The sequence below is a fragment of the Anabrus simplex genome, chromosome 11, assembly GCF_040414725.1.
Source record: "Anabrus simplex isolate iqAnaSimp1 chromosome 11, ASM4041472v1, whole genome shotgun sequence".
Classification (NCBI taxonomy): domain Eukaryota; kingdom Metazoa; phylum Arthropoda; class Insecta; order Orthoptera; family Tettigoniidae; genus Anabrus; species Anabrus simplex.
Genome location: NC_090275.1, coordinates 35,356,898 through 35,371,574, shown reverse-complemented (window position 1 = coordinate 35,371,574; position 14,677 = coordinate 35,356,898). Strand labels below are relative to the sequence as shown.

The 14,677-nt window shown below is 39.2% G+C and overlaps 1 protein-coding gene across 4 annotated transcripts in view; it reads left to right on the top strand.

Moving 5' to 3' along the window:
* Nucleotides 1-14,677, top strand: part of LOC136883357 (echinoderm microtubule-associated protein-like 2) — a 340,211-nt gene that overhangs the window by 157,328 nt on the left and 168,206 nt on the right. The window contains exon 2 of one of the 4 annotated variants that reach the window (XM_067155612.2): nt 11,506-11,712. The exons of 2 other annotated variants lie outside the window; for them this stretch is intronic. In XM_067155612.2, the coding sequence (XP_067011713.2) occupies nt 11,667-11,712 (46 nt within the window). In that variant the 5' untranslated portion in view covers nt 11,506-11,666. Of the gene's footprint in view, nt 1-11,480; nt 11,713-14,677 lie in introns of all 4 variants that reach the window. One more of the 4 variants, XM_067155611.2, reaches the window with a different exon arrangement.

The following is a 14,677-nucleotide window of genomic DNA, read 5'->3' as shown; positions in this document are numbered from 1 at the left end:
TCATTATGATTCATTATAATTAATTGGTGTTACCGTTTGTGAAAATTACGCCAAATATTCATATTTAAGCTTCAAGATCAGTGTCATGAATTTTTGCGGTTTAGTGCAGCTTGCATTGTGTCCGATCCTCGCTATTTGCGGCCCCATTTTCGCGTTAGTCAAATGCTGGGGCTGTGTCTCAGGACCGCCGTCACTGCCTTGCTGGTTCCTTACTCCCATCGACGTCAAATCAAGATGTTTATCTGAGGGATGTTGGTAACACCTGTAACGGTGCGGTGAAAACAGTAAACGGTGTATACTTCCCATCTCAGCATCAATATCTTATTGGTATCTCATCCATTCTCATGTAAAGAGGAAACATAGAGAAACAACACAGCTTTTGCCGATATGATCTCTCGTTACGGTAGTGCTGGGCCGGAAGTTCTTGCTTGTGTAACTATTCCTCCGTTAGACGTATGCATCATTACCTTCGCACGTGTTATATAACCAGTTACAGTAGTTCTGAGTCTACTTCCGTGCAATGTGGAAGGATCTTTATGGTTGACCGTCCAGCCAGGCTCAACACTTTGACAGGTGGCCACGCCGTACCTATATCGGTCAACAAGAAATATTCCTTCAGTTTGTCTCATTGGCTTGGATACAGACAGTTCGTGGGCCGGTCAACCCGTTCCTTTGTGTTTCTTATACATAAGTATAGAAGTCCACGCAAATATTTGATTAGGCCCCGGTTTTTTGTGCAGTAATAGGTTAGAATGCAAACTAATTTGGTTAATAGGAAGTGTCGGCCTACCCGCTCTTCCGTAATGTAGTAACAGTAACATAAATTCCAGGGGTTATGATATTCCGTACCCCTAATTTTTATGCAAATCTCGTAACACAATCTCTTCTGCAGGTAGTGTATACTTCTTACTCTCTTCAATAAGTTCGCATTCTAATCTATAACAGCCTAAAAATGTGGGCTCTAGTGATGATACAATTCCCCACCCAAGGTTGCATTATGAAAAAAAAAACAATCCGTCCCTCATTTGCGATGTCAAGAAACTTTCAAACTTAGAGAAGCCAAAGGGGGAGGGGAAAACATTGGACGAAGGGATTGGAAATTCAACAAAATCCAAATGAAAGCCTATAGTTTTTTTAAAATAATGTTCTTCCATTTTTTCGCCTCGGTGGCCAAGGTGGCAGCGTGCCGGCCTCTCACCGTTGAACTGGGTTCTGGTTCAAATTCCGGTTACTCCATGTAAGATTTGTGTTGGCAAAGCGGAGCCGGGAGATATTTTTCTTTGGGTACTCCGTTTTCCCTGTTACTTTTAAATACAGCAACACATTCCAGTATCATTTTATTTCATCTGTCAGTCATTAATCATTGCCCCAGAGGAGTGCGACAGGCTTAGGCAGCCGGCACAATTCCTATCCTCGCCGCTAGATGGGGGCTTCATTCGTTCCATTTCTGACCCGGTCGAATGACTGGAAACAGGCTGTGGATTTTCATTTTCAATGTTCGTCCACTGTATCATTGCAAAGCTGTGACAAGACCATTAAAAGGCTGTGGGTGGGTCTAGTCCGGCAGTTACGGCAGAATCTATAGCGTCTGTAGGTTTCAAACCCGCTATCATGAAGTGGTACAAATTCTGCGATGGGCGCACTGTAAATAATAATAATAATAATAATAATAATAATAATAATAATAATAATAATAATAATGGTCTTCTTTTATCCCTTTTAAAAGTCTATTCGTTATTTTTAATCTTATGTTAGTATCTACGTTTTTATTTTACTAACTTCCTTTTAAAAACTTTTAAATTTATGAAATGTATTATTTAATTTCAAAGACAATGTCTTCTTCCATTTTAATACATTTTAATTTTAAATAATTTCATGAGAAAATAAGGCTTTGCAAAATATATGCACTGGTTATTTTAAATTCATAGTCATTACCTTAATCATCATTTAAATGTACCTGTACCATTAGGGACCCCTTTTAACAATAAGCATCATAATCAATTATTGTGGTGTATCATAATAAAAGGACGCATAGTTCTGTTTGTCCTAACTATGAATCTTTCTACACAGTTTTAAAAAATCGGCTACCAAATCAATCTGACCTCCTTCAGTTGACCTCTGGTGGTGGTAAACCGTCCCTCTAGTGTGACTCGCTCCTGGTGGCCATCTACTTCATAAAATGACCGGTTGTTGAAAGACGCCATTTGACAGCTCCAAATCGCATAAAGGTCAGTACACGAAGAGTCGGTTTACTACGCGGAGAATCACTTGTTCGTGACATGGCTGTGCAGTTGGTATTGATCGTGAGATAGTGTACGCCAACACTGATAGTAGAATGTCATTTGATACGTTTTACGTTTAAAGTCACCATTTTTGTATCGATTCAACTTCAATATGTTCTCCCTTTCAGCTCGATGAATCGTAAAGTCGTTAAAATAATCAGTGAATGGATCTAGGTTTTCTGTAAATATTGATTATTAAAACTGTAATTGCAGCATTCTTAACGATGTTACGCACAACTTCGTCAAACTTCACAGTACTGAGAAACCCATCACACGTTAGATTAATAATATTTTAAGAAATGATTGTAAAAGTGTGTAGTGTTTGAAACTTACTAAATACGCTTTGTGCTGTGAAGTAATAAGAATTATGATGGGATGTTGCGGTTTTTTTTACGAAGTATTAAAATCGAAGTCTGTTCGTAGAGGGCCGAAAAACAGGTTCTTTCTGCGTTCCGATTAAAATGGCTAAAGGAGTGGAAATAACGAGTAGTATTGTATAGCGCTTTTAAACGCAGAAAGAATGCAGTTGTGATTTGATGTGATGAAAAAGATGAAATGGCGTATGGCTTTTAGTGCCGGCAGATCCCAGGACGAGTTCGGCTCGCCAGATGCAGGTCTTTTGATTTGACTCCCGCAGGCGACCTGCGCGTCGTGATGATGAAATGATGATGATGAAGAACACCCATCCCCCGTGCCAGAGAAATTAACCAATGATGGTTAAATTTCCCGATCCTGCTGGGAATCGAACCCAGGACCCCTGTGACCAAAGGCCAGCACGCTAACCATTTAGCTATAGAACCGGACATTTGGTATCTTTGGGACTAGCTCATCCATTAACCTTGTGTTGATGTTTAAACTGGAACATACAAACCTTTTAATCTGTACAAATCTCATAGTCAAAAAATCAATCGATGTCACAAACAAGAAAATCTCTCGCGTGAAAGAATTAAAATACGTCGGTAAATGTATTACAGAAAATTGCAATGAAAAGTAATCATAGAGTCGAGACTTCAGAAAATGGAAAGTGATTTTTAAGTAACTAAAATATGTATGGAAAAAGTATCTTCTGGAACGAATTTTAATAATGTCCAACTTTAAACCACAACAGGTAACCGAAAATGTCCGATTACTCCACCGTTGATAAGACGACTACATTCTGAACAGTGAAGCCAATTACAGTCCTTTAGAACTAAAATCGAATGCGCAGTCCTCAAAAGAAGTACAGATTTAAAATTTGCTACAAACATGCGTGTAAACGTTATGGCTCGATAACTGCAGTCGCTTAAGTGCTGCCAGTATCCAGTAATCGGGAGATAGTGGGTTCGAACCCCACTGTCGGCAGCCCTGAAGATGGTTTTCCGTGGTTTCCCATTTTCACACCAGGCAAATGCTGGGGATGTACCCTAATTAAGGCCACGGCCGCTTCCTTCCCATTCCTAGGCCTTTCCCATCCCATCGTCGCCATAAGACATACCTGTGTCGGTGCGACGTAGCAAAAAGAATGTTTGTTGAAATAATGCAAGTTAAAATAAATAATTACACGAATATGTATGGAAAACCCTAAATGAGAGATTTGATAGGAGTAAACTAAGATGGTTAGGACAAGTAAAGAGGATGCAGGAGATTGTTTGGACAAGTAAAGAGGATGGAGGAGAAAAGATTACCAAAACAGATAATGAAGATGAAGTTCGAACGAAAAAGAGCGACAGGGAGACATAGAACAAAGCGGATCTATTCGATAAAGGGGAATGCAAGAAGAAGAAATTGGAACTTTAACTGGGACAAATAGATGGAAGAGGAATAGCGGAGAAGTGTCATAAATGCACCGACCCGACAGGAACTGGATAAGGAGAAATGATGATCATGATGATATATAAATTTAAAAAAATATAAATGCATGATGGAATAACGACTAAAAGAAATGACTAAATAAGAAAATATTTTAGAAGTTTTCGCCTTACAGTTAACGACAGTGTCATCCCTCTGCAGATTTTTAACATTATTTATTTTAAAATCTGAGAATCTCAGAATGTCGTGGACTCCGAGGCTCACTCGGATGTACTGTAGCTTTCTAGCCGCGACTCGGTATTACTTAAGTGACTGATTCACACTCCACGGTGAATGGTGTTGCTAATATTGTTAACGGTGACTGAGTAACACAGTCTAGTCTTGGTGGCACTGAGACAAAGAGAGTTTTTATCTCTAAGAAGGGTTAAGCACTACAAGTGGATTGAGCAGCAATTCTAGCTGCCCAAGCTCAAGAATATATTTCGTATCTCCCGTCTCTCAAAGCCGTATTCTCGTTCACCCACTAAAAGCTGCCTCAGTGGTAATGAATCCCAATAAGGTAGTGTATTTTTGAAAGGCTGTCTCTTGCACCGTTTGCTAGTAACATTTTAAATGCTATTTGTTCGGGGCATCGAACCATGTGGATATTTTGCCCCTACTGGCACCATATTGTATGAACCTGCATCTAATGGGAATGGCGGTAGTGTGGAATGTTCTGTATGAGGAAAGGAAGATTAAGGACGTCACAAACACACAGTTCCATTATTAATCATTAAAATTAAAAAACCCTGGTCCGGTCGGGAATCGAACCCGGGGCCGCCGGGTGACAGGCGGACGCGTTTCCCCCTACACCGCGGGGCCGGACAACTAGTAACTTATTTTGAGCTTTTTGACTAGGAAAGGGCTAGGAGCGGGAAGGAAACGACCATGACCTTATTTGGGGCACAGCTCCAGGATTTGCATGGTGTAAAATGGGAAAGCACAGAAAACAATCTTCGGGGCTAATGAGGTATCTGTCTCCTGGTTCGAATCCTGGTCCTGCTAGAAATTCAAGAATGGTAAGACCGAGCGAATTGGCCGTATGGTTAGGATCGCACAGCTGTGAGCTTGCATCCGGGAGATATTGGGTTCGAACCCCACTGTCGACAACCCTGAAGATGCTTAAGGCCACGGCTGTTTCCTTCCCACTCCTAGCTCTTCCCTATCCCATTTTTGTCATGAGATATATCCGTGTCGGTGCGACGTAAAGTCAATTGGAAAAAAAACGGCATGAGGTCTGGTATGAGTTTAAAATTATATATGCAGCTCACCTCTACCGGGGGGTGTGCCAAAAAAAAAAAAAAAAAAAAAAAAAACCTGCACCAGCTCGAGGAATGAGAATTTAGTAATAATGGGGCTGCAACTCGCAATCTCTCATGCTAACCGCGTAGGAAACTCGGTCTCTCATGCCATTGTTTCTGTTAGCCATCTAACGATCTCTGGTGACAGACTTATTGTGACCTGATGGAATGAAATTTATTTAGCTACAGCATCCATCCAGTACAAATCTACAGCAGCACGGCTGAAATGTCGAAACTGGTAGTCAAACCACCTAGATGGCGCTAATACAGGTGTGGCAATACGATTATTATTAGACTTAATAGACAACGTTACGCGTATATACAACCCTTCACATTGCATTACACAACCAACCACCGCTGGCATCATGAAGGATATCTGGCCGCAGAACTGACTTAATCCACGCGTAGGGGCGACCCCTAATAATAATAATAATAATAATAATAATAATAATAATTGAAGCGATAATAGATTAGAATGCAAGCTCATTTGGTTATTAGGAAATGTCTAGCCAGTTCTTCCGTTATGTAGCAAAAGAAGCATAAAATGCAGGGATACCCTTAAAGTTTATGCAAGATTCATAACATAACCGTTGTGCAGGATAGACTATGCTTGTTATTCGCTTCAGTAAGTTTCCATTCTACCCCCTGTGGGTTGGAAACTCAGACGAAGAATACACCACGGTATCCCCTGCCTGTCGTAAGAGGCAACTAAAAGGGGCGACCAAGGGATAATTGTATTAGAACCATAAAACTCCTTGTGATTAGTACCACCACGCGGGCAACACCATGGGTCGCTTTTACTTGCGCGTAGTACCACTATGTTACGTACCAAATAGGTGTGTTATTAGTGGCACTATATGAGCGACACCGTGGTTCTGGCTTGCCTATGATTAATACCCAGTATATGAAGGAACACCACGGGATAGTACGGGTCCCTGTGGTTAGTACATGTATGTGATGAACACCATAGGTTTGCGTTGCCTGTAAATGGCGCCGCAATGTGCGAAACACCATAAGCCTGTATTCCATGTGCGAATTTCATTACCTGTGAGTAGTACCATAATGTGTGGAAAACCGCGAGTCTATGCTACTTAGATTAGTACCGTAACATGACAAATACCATGGTTCTACTTTTCTAGCGATAATTACCATTATGAGGGGCCGATGACTTGGATTTTGGACCCCTTTCGACTACAAGCATCATCGATTCAGAATCGTGCTATAGAAGCAGTCCCTTGATCATTAATACTGTCGTTTTACGCCAGCTTCTCTGCATGTGCGGCACTGTGGGTCGGTTCCACTGATTGTTTTAAATTCATATCAATCCATTCATTCTTCATCACGTTTTAAATTCTGGTCATTGGAAGCTTTTGGACTTTTAATTTGTTTAATTTCGTCTCCTTTCGTACCATTAGGGGCCGATGATCCAGATGTTAGGCCCCTTTAAACAAGCATAATCATCATCAGTTTGCATTCTAACCTATGACTGCCTAAACACGCGGGCTCTAGGTCTTCAGTCCTGTTCTCCCTCTCTTATGCTGGCCTTCTTTGTGACGGTAAGCTAACATTCTAGTGTAGCCGCGGCAGTAGTGGTCATCGATTACCAATACTGTACCTAGTTAAACATTCATTTCTAGAGCGAAGGTGGTTTAGTTTCAAGGTTAGGTCACCGGAAGTGGGTCTAAAATACTGTTGGTTCGGCACCTTATTGATTGTTGTAACACTAGCAGGTGGAGAGCCACACGGAAGGGGCTGTAGGTAGCCTGCACTGTCTGTTTCAGTAGTGGAGGGACAGAGGTGATTGTTTTAAATAGAAGATCGACAGAGTTATAAACATTTCGTAAACTAGAAATATAGAAACATATTTTTACTGCTGTAATGATTGAATGGTATGGACAGGATCTTGGAGGAATAGTACTCGATGAAAGGATGAAAGTAGTCCAAAACAAAACCGATGGAGTGCAAGTCAAACGAAGTCAGGTGATGCACGAAATATCAATTAGGAAATTAAGTCTTACAGGAAATAATTGAACACCTCGGTGCAAGAAGGGGATAACTCCACTTTTTGTTTGTAAAACACTTGTTAGTACTGCATAAAGGATAAAGATTGCGCTTTTTTCGGTGGAAGAAAGGGATAAATACTGCAGATATCCCTATTTTGCACCGATTTCCGGAACCAGGTCATAGCTTTCTGCCTTGCAACCGATGTGTTGGTCGCATTGAGAATAACATTAGAAAAACTGAACGAATTTATTTACCCGAAGAATATAAAAACTGGTTAAGAACACATCAATGAAGTTCAGGGTCATTGGTGTTAAACAGGATCATGTTCGGAACTACGTCAGTCATCTAACACCACTGTTCCTAAAGAATGTTACGAGTAAGACGAATGTAAAATTAAGTGCATCTAGATATCGTATTTTCCGCTATTCAAGCACATCAGATGTCTTGCAATGCTGTGACCGTCAGAGTGAAATGTACTATGAAGAGTCCCCTTTGATGAAGCCTGGACAGCAAGTAACACTCGCTGCATATAACAGTAGGCTTCCCATTAAGGATGCCAAACTCAAGGATACATTGAAACTTGCATCGCAGTATGTTTGTAAGAGTGACATATTGGTACTATGAATCTCTGATATCGGAATCGCGTTTGTGTTCCAAAAGTGATGATTCTTCTTCTTAGAGTATGACTCATTTAACTTGAAAGTGCCAGAGAATTTGTCTTAATATTGCTTCTTATATATTACTTATTTACAAATGAATGACAGTATTTCAAGCAAAAAAAACTGTTAATAAATTTATTTCTTCCTACTTCGGTGCAAAAAAGGATAAGTACAGTTTTAATTTTGCTGATTACTTAAAAGCAATGTATTTATTTTGTTGATTTTATGCCTACAAAATAAACTTTAGACCCTTAATAAACCTTTATAAACAATAGAATGAAATACCATGTCTAGATTTTTAAATTAGTTTTTTGTGCCTTCTGAAATATTTGTAAAATGTGAGTTATCCCCTTCTTGCACCGAGGTCTTCAATTGAATATTGTTACTTTGTCAGTAGAATAACTAACTATGGCAGACATAAGCACAAGCAAGGAAGTCCTTTCTTAAAAAAAATGAATCTGCTCATTGCGAACATTAATGTTGGAATTAGAAAAAATGTTTTTGAAGACTTTCATCTGGAGCGTGGCATTGTATGGAAGTGAAACATGGACGATAAGTAGCTCAGAAAGAAAGAGAATATAAGCTTTTGAAATGTGGTATTACAAAAGAATGCTGAAGGTGGGATGGGTAGATAGAATCACGAATGAAGAGATACTAAATCGAACTGGTGAGAGGCGAACGATTTGGCTACATTTGACGAGATGCGATAGAATGCTAGGACACGTCTTAAGACACCCAGTTTTTTTTGTTTTTTTTGCTAGCGACTTTACGTCGCACCGACACAGATAAGTCTTATGGCGACGATGGGATAGGAAAGGCCTAGGCGTTGGAAGGAAATGGCCGTGGTCTTAATTAAGGTACAGCCCCAGCATTTGCCTGGTCTGAACATGGGAAACCGCGGAAAACCATCTTAAGGGATTCGAACCCACTATCTCCCGGATGCAAGCTCACAGTTTATTTTCGACGGAATTGTAGGTGGTAGGAACGCTAGGGGTAGACCAAGGTATGAATATGACAAGCAGAGTAGAGCAGATGTGGTACTTCCGTAGAAATGAAAAGGTTGAGACAGGATAGCGTGGCATTGAGAGTGTGATCAAACCACCAGTTTATGGACTGTTAACCGAAATAAGATAAACATTAAGAACATGTTACGAGAGGAATAGAAGGAAAGATAGAAACAAATCTTTGTACTACATAATTAATTAATAGAAAAATACTACGAGAGGAAAAGGCAGAACAGTATAGAATAGAATACTCCCATCCCCTAGTTGCGAATTTTCTGAAACTGGGGGAGAGCATTCGTTTATTGCAATTCATTTATTTGATACATGCGTTAAATTCATCTTTCTGTAAAAAGAAACGGGGTGATAATTTGTGAATATAAAACATTATTAGCTTTCTTCTTGTCCTACATTCTACATATTCTAGGATAAACACATATCATGCCATCCATTCTTTTAGTTGGGGCTTTTTTCAATTCCTTTTGCCACACATTTCAGAATACAGAAAAATTCTTTCCGGTGTAGTCCAAACTTTGTGTAATACTTTAACAATAGTATAGAATTATTTCTCTTTCTATTTTTGATTTAGCTCTAAGTGCGTCATTTCTACATACTCTCAATAGATCGCCTCTTACATTATTTCCCCACAAAATAAACAATGACTTTCGTTATGCTTCTCTCTCTCTGACCCTACCACACCTTTGCTCTCTATTTGAAAGGAAAAAGACAGTTATGTTCCTTTCGTAGATCTAGAGAAAGAATATACCAGAAGACCAAGAATCCCTCACTGAGGAATTACGATATCACAGATTGTGGGACCACAATGAGAATTGATGACAGAATTAATTCTTCATTCAGAGTAGTTACAGGGGTTCCACAAGGCTCTCGTCTTTCACCTTTTTTGTTCGTATTTTACATGGATCATTTACGGAGAGATTTGGCTGGATGAAAATCTACTGTAGTGTACAGTTCGGCCTCTGCCGACGACTTGGTCCTGATGGTAGTCGTGAAAACAAATGCAGCGAATACGATATGAACATTCACATTTCCGAGAATAAAGTGATACTAGTAGGGAGGATTGAATGTCGGGTAGGAAATACAAAACTAGAACAGGTGGATCATATTAGGTTCCAAGAATGTTTACTCTTCCAGGAGAGTAGCGTAATAAATTACATCGAATCAAGGCGTAGCAATGCTAATTGCAGTTGCAATAGACTGTATGCTGTAAGGAAGGAGTTCTCGAATGAGGAGAATGGACTGAGTTTGTCGCCGTGCGGTTAGGTGGCGCGCAGTTGTGAGCTTCCATTTGGGAGATGGTGGGTTCGAATCCCGCTGTCGGCAGCCCTGAAGATGGTTTTCCATGTTTTACCATTTTGAGACCAGGCTATTGTTGGGGCTGTATCCTAATTAAGACCACAGCCGCTTCTTTTCCACTCCTTGCCCTTTTCTATCCCATCGTCACCATAAGACCTATCTGTGTCGGTGGGACTTACAGCAAATTGCAAAAAAAAGAAAAAAAGAAAAAAAGAACCGTATAAACCGGTTTCGGTGGAGTGCTCATGCTAAATGAATAGGGAATAAGGCTCTGTTTTTCATTACTTAAGAATGAGGTTTACAACTACGGAGCTAATCGCAAATAGAGGATTGTGAAAGCGCATAGTTAAGTGGCTTGCGAAGTTAACGCTGTCTATAATGAAGATGTATGTACAATTGAGTAAATGCTAGAAACCATGTATCGAAACTGAGTTTGTACACTTCGCGTGGTCGATCCCAGTCGAGTTACTCGACATTTAAAGAACTGGAAAGTATATTTTAGGTTCTCACGTCAGAATTGTTGGTATATTCAATTAATCCGGTGGCGCATTCTGCGTCCACCCGACGTTATTAATTTCACCGCTCAGAAGATTCCAGTCCCCTTATAGATTGCAGTACAATCTTCTTAATACTCTGTTTTATTTTATCAAAGTGTCGAAATAGGTATGTAGGGCACCTAAATGACACGACTTCGTAAGAATTATTATTATTATTATTATTATTATTATTATTATTATTATTATTATTATTATTATTATTATTATTATTATTATTATTATTATTATTATTATTATCGCCTCTGTGTATTGACGGGTGTGATATGAGCTCCTGGCCAATGAGACGCGAGTACGCTTTAGGACTGCTCATGTCACCCGCCCCACTGTTCAGGTGGGGATTGAAATCTTGTCGATAGACAGCTGAGTGACATTGACGTTAGGCTTTCACCGACTTGACCGCGATTCGAATCCTCGGCGGTACTAGAGTTTTCGAAATGAATCGGCTCTGGTTGATATTAACATTCTGTACACAATTTAAGATTCTTTTGAAATTACTTCTAATCTTATGATTAATGACATTCCCCATTGTGCACAGTTTATGTGAAGATGACCTGTGTTAGGAAGGGTGTTGTTGTAGAACACAAATCGTATGATGATCGCTAACTTGAGAACGATGGTGGTGAAGTGGTAATTGACTCGTGTGTTCTGAGTGGTGCATCAGGAAATAGTGTTATGTGATAGTGTACGAGTGTGTAGCTGCTACGTTATCATCGTCCTAGTCATGGAGTCTCCTAGTGATACCATCAGCGGCGTCATCGAAGCCTGGAGTAAGTAAACTCGTTATTTGTTATCATTTTTCCTTCATGGTTCAAAAGCATGCGCACTGCATGTCGTAATAAATATTTTTGCGCACTTTTTACCCTAAGGAAGCCATTTTAGGCAAACATGTAAGTAAGCTATTAAGAAAGTATTCCTTTCGTAGTTAATAAAATAGGAAGCAGTATTGGCACTGTTTTAATATGGATATATTTTGACGTCGAGTGGGAGTGGGGGGGGGGGTCTATCTGGAATTAGTCATCGGTTTCTCGGCACCATTGTAACAGTGTCAACCAGTGTTTGTCATTTACATATACTAGGTCAGTAGCGTTGCTATGATAAGTTATGGTCATAGTTACATGTTATAATTCGCTCTGTCGTCCTCTGAGCACAAAAAACTATCCATAATTCTATGCTTTGTAAGAGTGTTTTTTTGCTGTAGGTCATTCCATGTTAAGTAACTGCTCTTATGACATCATATTCCTTAATCGTGAGGAATTATAGATGTCTAAGAAGGGGGTGTGTTCGTTCCTTGTAGGTTCATAAGAGCAGTACTGTTTTCTTAACATGGAATGATGTATAATAGATGTACAAATATGGTAACATTCGGATTCAAACCTGCATGAATCATTTGTTTTTCTGTATTTTCTACCTACTAAACACGAGATTTATATAATATAAACATACAGGATTTGACAGGGAGTATGTTTATCTGCACACTATTTCCCCCTCGGAAAATATCCTAGGAGTATGTAACTAAACCGTTGGAAAACTATTCCTTTCGAAGTTAATAAAGTAGACATCAGGGCTGACACTCTCAATATGATTGTGCTTCTCTGTATGTAAACAACTGGTACCTTAAAAGGGCTGCCCAAAAGTCTGTGGGACCGGAACCGAAGTTGTCAGTTTCCTTTCTTCAGTGCAGCTAATAACACTACACAGCACAGTACGAAACAAGACAAGATATCGCAGCCCAGCGCATCACTCCACCCGGAGTTGACGACAAACTGTTGTCCAGCATTCTTCATTGAATACTGCAGGCCTCTCACTGAATACTTCCTCCTAGTCTACTGAAGCTGTCACTGTCGCGGCAGAAGGCAAGGGACATCAAAGTCGCGCAGCATGTGTAGACAAGCGCAATGCGATACCACGAGATGTAAAAATGTTATAAATTTCGGGTTCAAACTGGCATTAATCTTACAGCTTTCTTCAGGTTTCTCCACCTCTTATAGATACGATATGTACAGATTTTCGTGCACCCTTGAAACACCAACGTTGATGCTGTAAAATATTGTCTACACACGCAATGAAAGGAAAGAAACCAGTAAAAATAAGCATTGAAAAATCTGATTCATCATTTTAAATTACTATTTATGTATGTATGTATGTATGTATGTATTAGTACACAGGCAGTATGCCCAATACAGTACCTTAACACAACAGTCAACAGTACTTATAATTAAAGCCCGGATTTTTATGCAGTAATAGGTTAGATTGCAAACCAATTTGGTTAGTAGGAAGTGTCGGCCACCCGCTCTTCCATAGAGTAGTAAGAGTAACATAAATTACAGGGGTTTTGATTTACCTTACCCCTAATGTCTATGCAATCCCCATAGCGCAACGGTTGTGAAGGTGGACTATACTTGCAACTCGCTTCAGTAAGTTTGCATTCTAACCTATTAATGCATAAAAATCCGGGCTCTACTTATAATGCATACATGTAAGTATACATACATACATCGTTCAGTCTGCAAGCCTCTGAGTATTTACTAAACGTCGCCACAATCCTCTATTTGCAACTAGTGTTGTGGCCTCATTTAGTTCTATACCTCTTATCTTTAAATCGTTAGAAACCGAGTCTAACCATCGTCGTCTTGGTAAATAATAATAATAATAATAATAATAATAATAATAATAATAATAATAATAATAATAATGTTGAACATAATAAAAGACAGGAAGAAGAATGAATGGAAAACATATACAGAGAAAATGACAAGCCAGAGTACATCAATGATTATTTCTACACTATGAAAACTACTGGAATTTTAACAAGGATATAACTAGAGTAGTAAGTGACTATAATAGTATATACGTTAAAGAGCACCTGTTATATAGAAGAAGGAGTCTGAATTAATAAATTAGAAATTAGAAACGCAGGCCTTTAAATGTGTATTAATGACAGTGTGTGATTCTTAAAATAAATCTATTCCTGCAGCAAATGTGTTGTAAAATCGTAGCATTTCAATAAATGGCGAGTTCAAGTGATGAGATGTTCTAGATCTTGGAACTGAAATACTATGTTCATGCGAGCTCCAGCTCTTGGAACATGAAAGTAAATAACATTGAGCAGTTCTATGGAATTAAATTTATTTCTTACGATTTTATTTAACGTTTTTAGAGAAATAATGATTCTTCTGTTGCGCAACGACGTGAGGTTAAAGTTACTTCTTAAATACAGTGTTAATGTATCAAAAGGGCAAAATCTTATTTGTTTTATAATGCAGATACCGTAAGAACTTCTTTTGAACGTTTGTCTAAATGTCCAATTGATACGTTTTCCTCTGTTCCGTTCTTCTGGATTGATGTGCTTATGTCAGAATATTTTTAAATTTAAAAAAGTGTATTTCGTTGTCACTGGAATTGGTCGGTACAAACTTGAGGGAATAGTCATTTACGATTATGACGATAGACAACTAACTTTTTCAAAGTTTGATCAGAATAGAAAGTGTCGAACTGACAAGTTAGCAAGAATAAGAATAAAAAAATGCTTTCCTTAGCGTTCGAACCTACCACAGGACACGAGTTCATTGCTCGGGTACTGCATGACTCATCTATACAAGGTGTAAGAAATATGTCGCCAATAATGACAAATCTTGATAACAGGGATTAGAACAATCAAAATTATAGGAACCAAGCTTCTAGAGCAGGGCCTCTCAGGGTGCATGCACTGTGCACTGTGCAAAAGACGACTTC